At 33.6% G+C, this 14,188-nt stretch overlaps 1 protein-coding gene across 3 annotated transcripts in view; it reads right to left on the bottom strand.

The window, feature by feature from the left end:
* CNTN1 (contactin 1) overlaps positions 1–14,188 on the bottom strand; it is a 290,007-nt gene that overhangs the window by 55,325 nt on the left and 220,494 nt on the right. For all 3 annotated transcript variants that reach the window (XM_081821497.1, XM_081821495.1, XM_006740337.3), the window contains 3 exons: positions 11,526–11,676; positions 8,117–8,244; positions 7,627–7,802 (listed from right to left, as the gene is read on the bottom strand). In XM_081821497.1, the coding sequence (XP_081677623.1) occupies positions 7,627–7,802; positions 8,117–8,244; positions 11,526–11,676 (455 nt within the window). The remainder of the gene's footprint in view (positions 1–7,626; positions 7,803–8,116; positions 8,245–11,525; positions 11,677–14,188) is intronic.

Genomic DNA, 14,188 nt, shown 5'->3' with positions numbered 1-14,188 from the left:
TGCTGAATATCCTTAAATTTGTCTATTTTGATGGCGGAAGAGTCCAATTTTGATCATTTGGACAATTTTAAATTAAAATTCAAAAAGAAGAACAGTTTTTATAATCCTTTTGACTGATGGACAAAACATCAAAGCCTTGGATTTAGAACCAGTATTTTAGAGTTGAAAGTAAACTTGGATATTAATTCATGTGGTTTTTACATTGGTTCCCATTAGCCTTGGGGTTCTGAACATCTTCAAGGATCACTTGGTAGAGGGAAGGGATCAGATGGGAAGTTTTGTGCGACCGGAAGAAACGAGAGACCTCATGAGGTGACCCTGTAGTCTCCCACACATACACCCACACCTGCACACAATTTCTTTATTTAGAGCAAGCTCACTTTCACCTTTTTTATTTATTGGACTTCTGATTTAAATTCTCTTTGCAGAAAGGATTCTGCTGCTAAAAACTTATTCTTGTTACTTTAAAACTTCTGATGTGGCCCAGCTTCCTCATATGGTAGATGAGAAGCCTAAGGCTCAGAATGACTGTCCTGACCAAGGTCATACAACTTGTCAAAGGCCAAACAGAACAAAACTCCAGATCTTTGTTCCAATCTTAAAGACAAAGTGAAAAAAATCAGATAGATTTTTTTGGAATATGCCAGCTAATGATGAAAACAGTATATTTCTAGTGTGATATCATAAATAAAACATCAAAGTCCACATGTAAAATTTTAAAATTCTTAAGATACCAAAAGATTACATATTTATTTTTACCTCTTTTTATTTTAAATACTTCCCATATTTTGCCAGAACAATTACTGCAGTGATGCTTAGGTATGTAAGGAATTCTATGTACAACAAAAGGGACTTTAACTTTGATTGAATTTTTGGAGATTCTTCCAAGGCAATACATTTCTGAAGAACAAAGACTTGCTGATGTATGTCCTAATCCATTTACTTAGCACTGACATCAACAAATGCTTACTAAGGACCAGACTATGGGGTATTGTGCTAAAGAATAACCCTAGCTGACATGGTCTCTACACAGGAAGTATAATGATCTAAAAGTCAACCCATGTATAGACACATCTAGTGAGCATAGATACCTACCTCCATGCCTAGTGGTAGAAAATAGCAAATAAAAGACAACAGTTAGGTATAAGTAAAATTTATTAGGGTAGTAAAAGGAAGGCCAGTAAAGTTACATGTTTAGACAGAGTGAAGTATAACAGAATGTTTTACCTCCTTATCAGAATGCTCTCATGCTTATCAATTAATTACTCATAAGAGCAGAGAAAGGATTTGGCAACAGGTAGAATATCTTTGTCAGTTTTGTGGGGGGGTTCACAGAACTATGTTAGGGGACTATATATGTTTTACACATTTCTTTCTCTCTTCCACCGCCCATCAAAATTTAAGTCTTAAATTCACAAAACACATGAAATCTATCATTCTCTACTACTCATACTATTTTGGAAAATGTTTTAGCTAGCCTCTTAGAATTTTTTTTTTTTTGTTCTAAGCACTCTCATCTGCTCAAAACAATTTCTCTTTGTTTCTAACACATCATGCTTAAAACCTTTCAGTGGCTGGTCTCTTTATTCCTATGTCTCTCTTTTTTCATCTTCCTTGACTGTAGCATTTCTCAGTCTTGGTACCATTGACAATGTGGACCAGATAATTCTCTGTTGTGGGGGACTGTCCTCAGCATTATAGGATGTTTAGCAGCACCTGTGCTAAACAAATGTGCATAATACATAGCCCTCCCTCCTCCTTCCCAAAATTGTCTCCACATATGGCCAAGGTCCCCTGGGAAGAAAAATTGCTCCCAGTTTAGAACCACCATTTTAGGGCTCACATCATCTCACTGTGCCTGCTGGTCTTCTGTTCTATTTTCTTCCGCTCTAATTTGACCCTTGCCTTTGCCTGGATTATGGCCTGACCTTCCTTTTCTCTTCCAACCTTTACCCCATAATTCCGGACAATCTTCACCCTCTTGCTCAGCAGTAACAGAGATCCAATAACATTTTTATTATTATTATTCCTTCTCCACTCTCCCTCTCCTCCCGCCCCTCTGCTCTCTCCCTTTGGATGTGCAGAAGCAAAATTTCTGTTCAGATTCCTAATATATTCTAGTATGAAATATATATGTCTCAAATTTAAGCACAATTTTGTGACATGTGCCATATAATTAATATTTTATTTTAAAAAGAAAACCTCAGGGTAAGAGATCTGTCTTCCTATGTTTTGAATGGTGTTTTCCATACAGGCAGAACAGAGCAAATCCATATACCTGCAAACACACACATACACCTACCTACCTACCTAAAAGAGATCTTAAAGAATTGCCTGGAACTAAAGACCACCTGAAACTGTGTAGACTTGATTTACAATGTATTGCAAAACTTGCTAATAGTATAGGGAGAATGAGGTAATTTGGATAAACTTGAGAGAATGTAAAAGTTCGTTAAACAAAATTATAGAATAAATTAGTTGAACAGTACGGCCCTACAGTGCTTCAGATAATGGGAAGGGGATTATTTAAGCAGACACAGACAGGCGTATTAACCAACAGATTAGAAACTGGAGTGGCGAAGGCCTCAGGGTCTGCAGTCAGATGACCTTGGTTTCAAATCTTCCTTGTCACCAACAAGTGGTATGATTACTTTGGGCAAATTACTTAACCTTTCTAATCCTTATTTTCTTCATTTTGAAAATTGAGAAAAATCACAATAATATGTATTCTATAGAGGATTGCTGTGAAGATCAACTGAGAAACACGTGAAAAACATTGAACCCAACGCTGGCCAAACAGAAAGCACTCAATAAATGTTGACTATCACTATCTCTCCTATTGCCCCCAGCAAGGAAATAGCTAGAAATTTTTGTTTCAGATCAGCTACCCAGTGTAGCAGCAATGCAAGAATTAAAGTATGAAAATTGAGATCTGTAAGCAGAAAAAAAACCCAAACTATATGGCAATAGCCTCTGGAAATTTCAGTTGGGAATGATTGCTCTATTATACACAATATTAATAATAACTGTTTACAATCTGCCAGAACTTGTGCCAAGCACTTTATAGGCATTCTCTCATTGAATCCTCACACAAATACTATGAAGTAACCAGTTTTGCAAACCCGGTGAAGCAACCTGTATGAAGTAAGTGAATTATTAATAAAACATTACAGAGAGGGAAATCTGAAGTTTAGAGAGGTTTAATCACTGGCTCAGAGTCACACAATAAGTGACAAAATGAAGCCTAGTGGCCAGGATTGGTTGTGGCAAAGCCTCTGAACAATTCATATGCTATTTATAAATTCAAAACAGATACATAATAACTTCTTGCTGAATTACAATGTTAACATTTATGTGTATTAAGAGAAACGGAAAAAAGTTATTATAGTGGCAATAATCAGAATTGGAAAGTTTAACTCATGTGGTTAACTAAGATAATGACTCTGACAGGGAGATTGTTGTTAAATAGTTGAAAGAAAATGACTCAAAGTAGATGTCAAAAGTTAGATGGTTATTGAAAAAAAGTAATTGCCACAGATCAGGCATCACAATGGGAGGCATAAAACGGTATATTACAAATCTGTATTTTTTTGGTGGATAGTCTTAAGTCCTTTCCAGAACAAAAGGAGTTATAAATTAAATTGATAAGTAAAATGATTCTGCTTTTTGTACTTACTTTAAGGGAGTAAACAGCTATTGAGCTGGAAAATCAAAATAGAAGCCATTTTGTAGCTGGACTTGAAAAATTTATGTATTTTCCCCATAACTTTGATAGAATAAAAGAATGCCAGATAAACTGCTTGTATGCTTATTGTAGCAAAGCTTCAATTTTTTAAATTTATGATTTATATATATTTATATATATTCTTAATATCCTCCTTATGCATAAGTTCAAGTTCAAATGAAACATTTCCTGAACCTGTTTACATACTAATATAACACTAAGTGAATGTTTATTGACTAAATGAAAGAATAAGCGACGTAACAGGTAAATTAGATACTTACTTTTTTTCTATAATCAGTATTAAGTGTTTACACACAGCTTTAAAATTAGCATCTATATATTTTTTAAATGATTAATTCAAAAGAGTTTTTCATGAAGCAGGATCATTAAATGTAATGTCAATGTAATTTATTTTTGGGGAGTTCACTATAAATTCTTAAAAGAAATGTACCTCTTTAAAAATGTGCGATTACTTTTTTCCTGATAATTATATGAATATAATTGAAAAAGTATAAAGTAGAAATTTTTAAATCACCTGTAATCACATATCTTAGACCTAACTATGGGAAAATCTATTTGTTTAATTTCATAAAGCTTCAAGTCCCGATTATTCTAGGCTGTGAAATTTGAAGCCTTATGCAAGGTTGCCACATGGTGGTCAAAGTCAAGAATAGCAAACTAAAATCAAAGCATACCTGACACTGAATAAAATTTATCATTGAAACTAAATTGGTAAATACAAACTTACTTTGTTGAAATGAAAAACTTAAATTTTGATTTATATATTCTTTCTTCATTAATTAGAGCTTCTGGTATTAACTTTTAGCAATTAAACTTATTAAAACTAATGATAATAATGATATCAGTTTTAATAGCTATCAAATTATTTACATTTGAATTTTAAACTCACAGAGTACCTCTAATTTATTTTGGATCAGTGCCTGTGTTTATCTTATTCAGTGTTTTATTCACCCTAGTGCTCATCACTGTTTCTGCTTGTAGTATATACACAGTACAATATTTTTAAATGAACAAATGATATTCACTAATTGAAATGTTGCCAGAATCAAATAAAATATCAAAACATTATTTAAGAAGAACCCCAAAATTATGTACTGACACATTTGCCCATTCAATTTGAATAATCGACAAATGCAGTCAGCAATATTCCTTCCTTTGCATTTGCTGTCCCCAGTACCTGCCATTCTCATAGTTTTGATTCATAAGCTTGAGATAAGAGCTGCTCCTTCTGAGAGCGGTCTGTTAATGCCCCCAGAAGCAATTATTAGTCATTAGGATGATCTACCAAAAGATGGATCAAACACATACAGTATTTTTACTCAAACTTCATGTGGTGCATTTAGTAGTGAAGTCTGACTTTGAAGTTTGCTTTAAAAGAGAAGGAAGATGCAAGAGAAGGCTTTATAGGTCTTAGGTTCAAAAGATAGAATTAAGTTTAATAATTTATTTTAAAATAAATTTCTTGTCTAGGTTTTTTTTTAAATTATTTAGAGAACTGAATCAACCTGCCCATCTAATGTGTTACAAATGTGCATTTGATATGTTTACTCAATTAAGTTACATATTTAGCCAGTGAGCATGTTTTCTACCACTGATCATTATTTGGACTGAAGCTGAAATGTGAGTTAGTGAGGCCAGAGCATGGGCCCGCAGTTAGGTTCTGCTCTGGATTAGCTGAGGGACAAGTACATGAACCTCTGTGGCTATCATCAGCAAAAGGAGTCCAGTAAGTAATGGCCAAAGTCTTTTATGTTTTTATGATCCAATTTGTTATTTATTTCTTAATTATTATTCCAGTTATTTCTTTATTTTCCTCTCTTTTTAAGCCATGGGGTTCTTTTCCCTTTTTTTTCTTTTTTTTTTCTCTCCCTCCCTCCTTTCCTTCCTCTCTCTCTCTCTTTTCCTTCCTTCTTTCTCTTCTTTTCTTAATTTCTTTTTTTGGAAATGTTTATTTGCACCAACAAATATAATGTAAATATTATTTTGAAGAACATAAAGAAGCTCTACATATGAAGTTTTAGCTTAATTTAGGACAATTTATACCCCTAAATCTATTTATGAAGACTTCACTGCAGTTGTTAAGTAGCTACTTATATGAACTATGGTTGTTGTAGTTTTGAAATTACTCAATATATAACACCAAGAAACTAAGCAAATTCAAAAGTCTATTTTTTAAGTAAGATCTTTGTTTAGCTCACTTATTTTTCCTTAAAATGAGTAAAAACTAAGTAGTATTTGTTTTACTTGCAAAACAAAACACAATTTGAAGAAATTATTAAAGATATCAGTGCCAATTTTACTAATGTTGGGAACATTTATGATTAAGTGTATCAAAATATTTTCAGACATATAAGGAAAAGTATCACATGGCATAATGTTAAAATAGTTCCCTGCCATTTCCCAGTTGTTATTTTTTTAAAGTGTAAATTTGGTTCAGAAACTGAAAGACAATCAGCAGATTTGCTGCACATTTACAGTTAGATTAAAACGAAACAAACTGAATTTACAAATAACATGTAGAAGGATAAACATTGATTACTGCATTGGTAGTTGTTTTATTAATCTATCTAATAAAAATTTAACAAGAAAAGTTAAATCAGTCTCACCCAACTTGATTGAAAGCTTGTTTTAGTTTTTTAAAGCATAAAGTTCTAGAAAAAAAAATTAAAGAGCTAGACAATTTGAAAGGATACAATTATTATATGTACATATCAATCTTCAGATTTCATAGGACTTTAAATATCCTAAATATTCTACTCTACTACTATTTTACTGAGTTAGTTCAAACTTTTATTTCTATACTAATAATTGACTTCTAAAATTAAAATTAGTTTTCTTCAATAAGCATATGCTCTAAATAGGTCTTACACTCCTAACCAATGGCCTTTCTAGAGAAGAGGCAGGTAGGAACAGTGGCCAATTTGCATTTTATGTACAGTTGACCCTTGAACAATACAGAGTGTAGGGGCACTGACCCCTTTCACAGTTGAAAATCCACTTATAATTTTTGACTCCCCCAAAACTTAACTACTAAGGGCCATTCCTTTGGAAATTTTAATAATAGTCAATAAATACATATTTTGTATGTTATATGTATTCTTACAATAAAGTATGCTAGAGAAAAGAAAATGTTATTAAGAAAATCATAAGGAAGAGAAAATACATTTACAGTATTGTACTTACTGAAAAAAATCCACAAATAAGTGGACCTAGCAGCAGTTGAGACCCATGTTCTTCAAGGATCAACTATTCACTGTAACCTAGTGATGTTCTCAAACCAGTGATGTTCCTACACAAGTCAGTATTCCTGCATTACTGCCCAGTCTTTTTCCTCTATTTTCTTTATTTCTATACAAGGACACCACTATGCTTAATTATAGGACTTGTGTCATGTATGCTTTCCTATTCTTAATAAAATACAGCCATTTAAGCATTCTAAAAATCCCATGGACTAGTTCTCCAAACCCTCCCATATACATATTTTGTCTATTTCTTAACCTCAAAGAGTAAGAGAAATGCCTTAAAGTCATCATTGTAACAAAGGATAAGTTCTATGCTCTTACCTTATTTAAAATGAACAAGAAGGCCCTAGAACCTAGAGTACAGATACAGTGAGGCATAGTACACATCAATATAAAAGTTATATTATAATTAAGGGAAAAATAGACCTAAAGCTCAATAAATATTTATTGATCAATATCTCTACCAGAATCCTTATAGCTAGTCATTTTTAAAAAGGTTCAGGAGTGCTACAATTAATATAAGGAAACCCATGAAAAGCTTTTTTTGCCTGTTTTTCAGTGTTGTAAATGATTATAGTAATAGGCTGCAGTCACATAGGGTCACTGGAATGTTAATCGGATGAGACTTAAAACACATACCATAAAATTCCGCTGGTAATGAATGTTCTCTTTGTTAAAATCGATCACATAGCCATTGAAGGACCAAATAAATGTGAGATCCAGGGCGGGATCAAAGGAAGCAGCACACTGCATGGTGGCATTTTCTCCAACAGTAATATCAGCATTAATTGGGGCCAATATAATTCGGGTGGGATCTATACATTTAAAAAAAAAAAAAGGAGGAAAGCACAATTCAAGAAAATATTAGATACCATATTATCTGGCACATTAAAAGAATAAAAATCAATATATTTTTATTTCTCTGAGCAAAGGGAGAAAGATGTTTTCAGATTCAAATTCCAGGAACAATTTCATTAAGCAAGAGATTTGCCCCAAAGGCTTTGAGATGGAAACTTATCAGTACATGAACTGTCTTAGAAGCTTAGTGCTGAATCATGTCTTATAGTAATATTAGAAACTAAGCACTATTAAACTAGAAAAAAACAATATTAATCAAATGGTTTCTTACCTGTAATAACAAGAGTGCCAGTGTTATTAGCCCTCCCTCTATTATTTTCTGCAAAGCATGTATAGATACCGCCATCATTCCTTGTGATGTTATTTATTTCCAAGCTGCCATCTTCCCAAATGAGTATTCTATTCAAATGAAAGAAATACATTCTTCACAAAATTAATCTAACGAAATATCTTATTATTCTGTCTTAGATTACAAATACTATCTTCTGATCATTATATTTTATACAAATTACTTGATGGTAAGATTTTTTTAAGATGAAACATCCTAGCCTTTGTTTATAATATTTTTTTTTCAGCATTGACAAGTTGTTTAAGAAAGCGATCTTCATCTTTTTCTTGGACTATTGCAGTAGTTTCTAACTGGTCTCCTGTGTCACCCTTGCCTGGCCATAGTCTCTTTTCCACATAGCAGCCAGACATGAAGACCTACGTGACGTAAGTCACACCGTGTCACTCTTCTGCTCAGTGATAGCACTCTAGAGCTCAACACTCTCCAGTGACTTTCTATCTCACTCATAGTAAGAGCCAGAGTCCTTTGATTCCCTTTCAGGCCTGACAATCTTACAGGGTTTTGCACCTTCAGCAAAGCATTGCTAAATTATAGTTAGTATTGTATGCATGCGTGCACCCACATGCATGCACATGGCACTGTCGCTGTCCTGCCACCCTCCATCCCATACTGTTTCCAAGGTTTTCTCTCCTAATATGCATTCCATCAGACATACTTCGGTTTTACTTACTAACCTATCCTTCCATCTTATTCATTAACTGTTAGAGCATACTACCTCCAGAGAAGAAAAGAATTTTGGAGATACTCTCATATAAATGGCTCAGATAAAGATCACGTTAGAGCTGATAATAGTCCATCAAATATGAAATGAACAACTACAAATAAATTCTGTTGTAGAAGGTATATCATTTAGCCCAAAGTAAAATCATACAGTTGAGAACCTAATTACAATTCATCAAGATTTATGTTTCCTCTCTACTGATTGGAAATACTGCATAAACCATTTACAAGCCACTAATCAAGTGCTTGTAGTAACTCTGTAATGTGGAACCAATTTTTGTAATTATATTAATCAGAATGAGATTATAGTTAGGCTTAAAGACAGTTTTGAAGGTTACTCCTTGGATATTAGTTTGAAACAGAAATATTTTATTTCTCTGAAAATAATGTATTAGTTGAACTTTTCTTTATGCATACTATTTTACAATATTTAACTTGATTTTTACATGAAGTACTGTATCTATTATAAAGTGGTGCTTATAACCTAAAATATGAATGGATTAAAGTAGTGAGCGAAAACTGGATTTATAGACTCTTTTGTCAAGAAGTAACACAATTTGATTCAAAGACTAAAAATATTCTGACAGGATTAAAATAGTAAGATTTTAGGAGCTAGTCCTTTCTTTTCCTTTTTTTGAACACATGTTGATATTTAGGAAAAATAAGTCCATGAAACATGGTTCTAAGAAATCCTTGGTTGGAGAGACTTGTACCATTCATTGGTCTTCATCAATATCAGAGCAAGATTTTTAATTTTTTAATTTTTATTTTTTATTTAGGGGACAGAGTTAACGGTGGGTCTAAGGGGGAGTGCTGTGTCACAAGTTTGTTGCAGGAGTAAGTACCTAGAAATGGGACTACCTTTTGATCACATCTCTGCATTGCTCATTGTCTGATTGTTAAATGTTTCATCAGAAAATCAAACAAATTAATTCTTCCTTTAACACTGATTCTTCTAGCATCATTTTGCTAAAGTCTTAAAAACTTAGTCAAGCATATTCACTTTAAAAGTTAATTTGTTCAGGGAAATAACTGCTGTTCCTGTGTACTCCCTCTCCCCAACCCAACCTATCTTTGTCCCATACACAGCCATACTTGTGATCATCCTTAATAAGAGAACTGTGTTGGCATGGGTTCATTCCACAAGTTCAAGTTTCAGTTTGGAGATTATCAATATACTTTCAAAAGGCTACTTTAACCTTTCCAGCCTTTAGATACATCAAAATAGAGATAATACCTATCTTACCTACTTTTTTGGATTGTTGTGAAGAATATCTCTTATATACTTTTGCTAGAATATTCCTTTATTAGGCAAAAATCTACATTTTCCTCCCTTATTTACACCTTTAGACAGGTTCCATTACTCAAAGATGAGGTTCAAGCCCCCTACCAAAAAACATTATTGATGATCTGAATTATTATGTCTCATCTCTTAAAACTCTTCTCCATTTTCCTCTAAGGACAAACCATATTGATTTTAGGTCTTACATTCTTCACCATCCTATACTCTCTGCCCCAGGCCCTTTGTACATGCTTCTTTACTATTCTAATCTAATCTAATTGTTTAAATATTGATATTTAGTAAAGTAAATATAAATATTAAATATTTACTATTAAATATTCACTGCCTGGAATATTTCCTTCTCCCTCACTTTCACATTCCATTTCCTATCCCGGCTTTCTTTTCTCTGTACTTTAGCACTCAACTGAGTACTTCTGCACTTTAGTACTCAGTATTACTATATCTTCCTCTAGGAAATTTAAAGAAACCATTCAGTGTGGTTTTTAAATAAATACTATGCAAGTCACATGTTTTATGTTTTATCTTAAAGCTACCACTGGTCTACTTGTTAGGAAGTAGTTTTATGTTTTATCTTGTTAGGAACTTCAGTTTTATGTTTTATCTTAAAGCGGGTAATGGTCTGCTTATTAGGAAGATGTCTGTTAATTTAAAAAGATGGGGAGGAGTGATTTATTCTTGAATCACCTTTTTAAAAAATTTTTCCTATTGAAATACTTATTAGGCTAACTGCGTAAAACTAAAACAAACATAAACAGATACAGAAGGCCTTGTTACAAGGGGAAAAGTCAGAGATCATATTTTATTCCCCATTGTTCATTTTTTTCTGAGGCCTTGGGCAATTTACCAAAAATTTCTGAGTCTCCATTTTCTAAATTCCTTATAAATTATAGAAACCTAAAAAATTGAACACTGATTATAACAGATAATAAGAGTAAAGGGTAAGTGCCTCTGTTTATCTTAGAATTATGATATCTTCTGTGGAGAAAAGGAAGAACAACCAACATTTACATTAGTCCTCTTTTTTTTTTTTTTTTAAAGATTTTATTTATTTATTTGACAGAGAAAGACACAGCGAGAGAGGGAACACAAGCAGGGGGGAGTGGGAGAGGGAGAAGCAGGCTCCCCGCCAAGCAGGGAGCCCGATGCGGGACTCGATCCAGGGACTCCAGGATCATGACCTGAGCCGAAGGCAGTCGCTCAACCAACTGAGCCACCCAGGCACCCTACATTAGTCCTCTTTAAAGTCCTCTTTAAAATGAACTTTGCCAAACAGTAAATTGCAATTGGATTTCTAGTTTTTGAACTGACCTGCTGCTATTGACAAGCCACTCTGTTCCTTTACTCCATGAAAATTTTGGTTTAGGTGCTGCTTTAGGTTTGCATTCAATTATGACCCTTCCTCCTTTAGCAGCCAAGATCTTTTTCTTCATAGGATTCATTTCAAAAGTTGGAGCCAAAGCTAAAAGGAAATAAATTATTATTTTTCTCTTTCATTAAAAAGGAAAAAAAACACATTTCTTCTATATCATCTTTTATTATTTTGATTAATAATCACCAGAAAAGATTAATCTCACCAAATATTATCAGATATAACCAATAGACATTCCATACCTAGTATTAATATATTTTTCTTTTATTTAATAACTTTATTGATGTATATTTTACTTATAAAATTCACCCATTTTATATGTACAAATCTTAGTGATAACAGGATTAATTATTATAAATTTCAGTTACAATCAAATGCTATGTATATATTTACCTTGAAGGTAACATCTAATTTAGTTGTTTTGACTCAATTGCACAAGGGAAATTAAGTGAAAGACTGGAGGAATTTGAGCACCATTATTAACACTAACATATGGTCATAATCAGTACTCTCAACCACACTTTCAATGAACTGTCTACAGTATACAAATGAGGGAACTGATATCTATTATAATTATATAATTTGCCAAAGGTACCCCGGGCAGCATCAGGTAGGATTCACAATTGAATCAATTTTCTTCTGATTTGCAAGCATGCTCTCTTCATTAAACAATGATTCCTCCTTCACTATGCACACATTTATTGAGCATCAACTGTGTGCAGACACTATGAGATACCAAAATAAAAAGACTTCTGCCTTCAGACCTACCTGCAAACAGCTATGGGAGTGATGGATGCAAATAATTGAGGGAAACAGGCCATAGGTATAGCTTCCCCTTATATCAAAGTACAGAACAATAATTATAAAAATAGGATACAGAATCTCATAAAAGATTACTTTATTGATGACATGCTCTATTTTTCTTTAGGTCTCCTACATCTGGCTCATTTCTCAATCTCCTTGTATTTTAGCAGACTTCTGGGGGATCCCATCCATTTATTTTTGCACATCCAATCATCTGTATGTAACTGTGTCCTTTTGGGAGGCTTTTCTAGGCCCAGGTGCATCTTCATCCAGATGTTGACTCTTCATCCTCTAGTCTCAAATTCTCAAATTCTATCTGTGCATAAAAATAATCTGATGACCTTGATAAAATGTTGGTTAGGCCTGGGGTGAACCTGAGATTCAGCACTTCTAACAAGCCCTCAGGTGTTGCTTTTGCTCCTGCTGCCCTGTGGGACACACTTTCTATGGCAAGGATTTAATTTATCCCATTGTTCCTTTAACCTGAATTTTGATAATTATCAATAAATAAGTAACCAACCAATTTGTGTTGTACACCTAACACAGTGTGTGGTATTTTGTATAGGCTCAATAGATATTTTGGGTGACATATTGCTTGTCAAATATGAGAGAAAATCTAATGGGATTATATTTTAAAAATCTAAATTCATCTAGAAATGAGAATTTTTCTTGAGTCAGTTAAATTTTAATGAAATAGTTGATTTGGTACAGTTGTTTAAATGACTTCATACTTAACTAATACTTGAATTTATAGTGACAGAATCTAGACTATGTTCCTATATATTTTAGAAGTGGGAAAAAAATACGGGAGTATTTTTCCCCCAACTAAGAAGAGGACATCCATTATTTGTCTCTTTCATTCTTTACTGGGCCTATTAAAAGAATGGTATCTGGTGTAGAATAAGTTCCCAAAAATATTTGGTGGATGAATAAATGAATTACCTAGATAACGAAAGAAAAGAGAGAGAGAAACACTATTTCTGAAGGTAGTAAACAAAAAATAGATGGAAACAAATATAAAGATGCCCAGAAACATTGCTCTCAGGCTGAAAATGTTATTTATTTAATTACTACAATAATAGTCATTAAATTATTACAAGATTTTGTGCTTGAATATGGAGAGATCTTTCAGCCTGAGCAGTTGAATTTTCATATAATTTTGTAATGTATGATGACAAACAAATTTTTATAAAAAATAGAATGTTAACATTTGGGAAAGCATTTAAACTCATATCTTATATGAGTCAAAACGATTTTATTGGACCTCATACCAAAATAATATGGCATGAAGACTAAACCTGAATGTTTGCTTGATACCCAAATAAGTTAGGTTAAATATATTAGCAAGGAATTTTTACTTTGGGGGGAATAAATGGAATATTATCCTCAGCATTATAATAAGAGGCAGGGAAAATTAAAATTAAGAAGGCCTCAACTCGGCGGAGCAAGATGGCGGAGGAGTAGGAGACCTGGATTTCGTCTCCTCTCAGGAATTCAGCTGGATAGGGATCAAACCATTCTGAACACCTACAAACTCAACAGGAGATCGAAGAAAGAATAGCAACAACTCTCTGAACAGAAAAGCAACCACTTTCTGGAAGGTAGGACGTGTGGAGAAGTGAATCCGAGGCGATATTCGGGAGGATAGACGGTGGGGGAGGGGCCTCCGTCGGCCGCTTCTGGCAAGTGATAGAACCACGGAGCACAAAATCGGAACTTTTAAAAGTCTGCTCCGCTGAGGGACGTCACTCTGGTGGCTAAGCGGGGGGTGGAACCCTCTGGGACAGTGTGGTCTCAG

Source organism: Leptonychotes weddellii, chromosome 5 (genome assembly GCF_054177405.1).
Source record: "Leptonychotes weddellii isolate Sample4059 chromosome 5, ASM5417740v2, whole genome shotgun sequence".
NCBI lineage: Eukaryota > Metazoa > Chordata > Mammalia > Carnivora > Phocidae > Leptonychotes > Leptonychotes weddellii.
The sequence above is the reverse complement of the archived record's forward strand: the minus strand, read 5'-3'. Positions and strand labels throughout refer to the sequence as shown.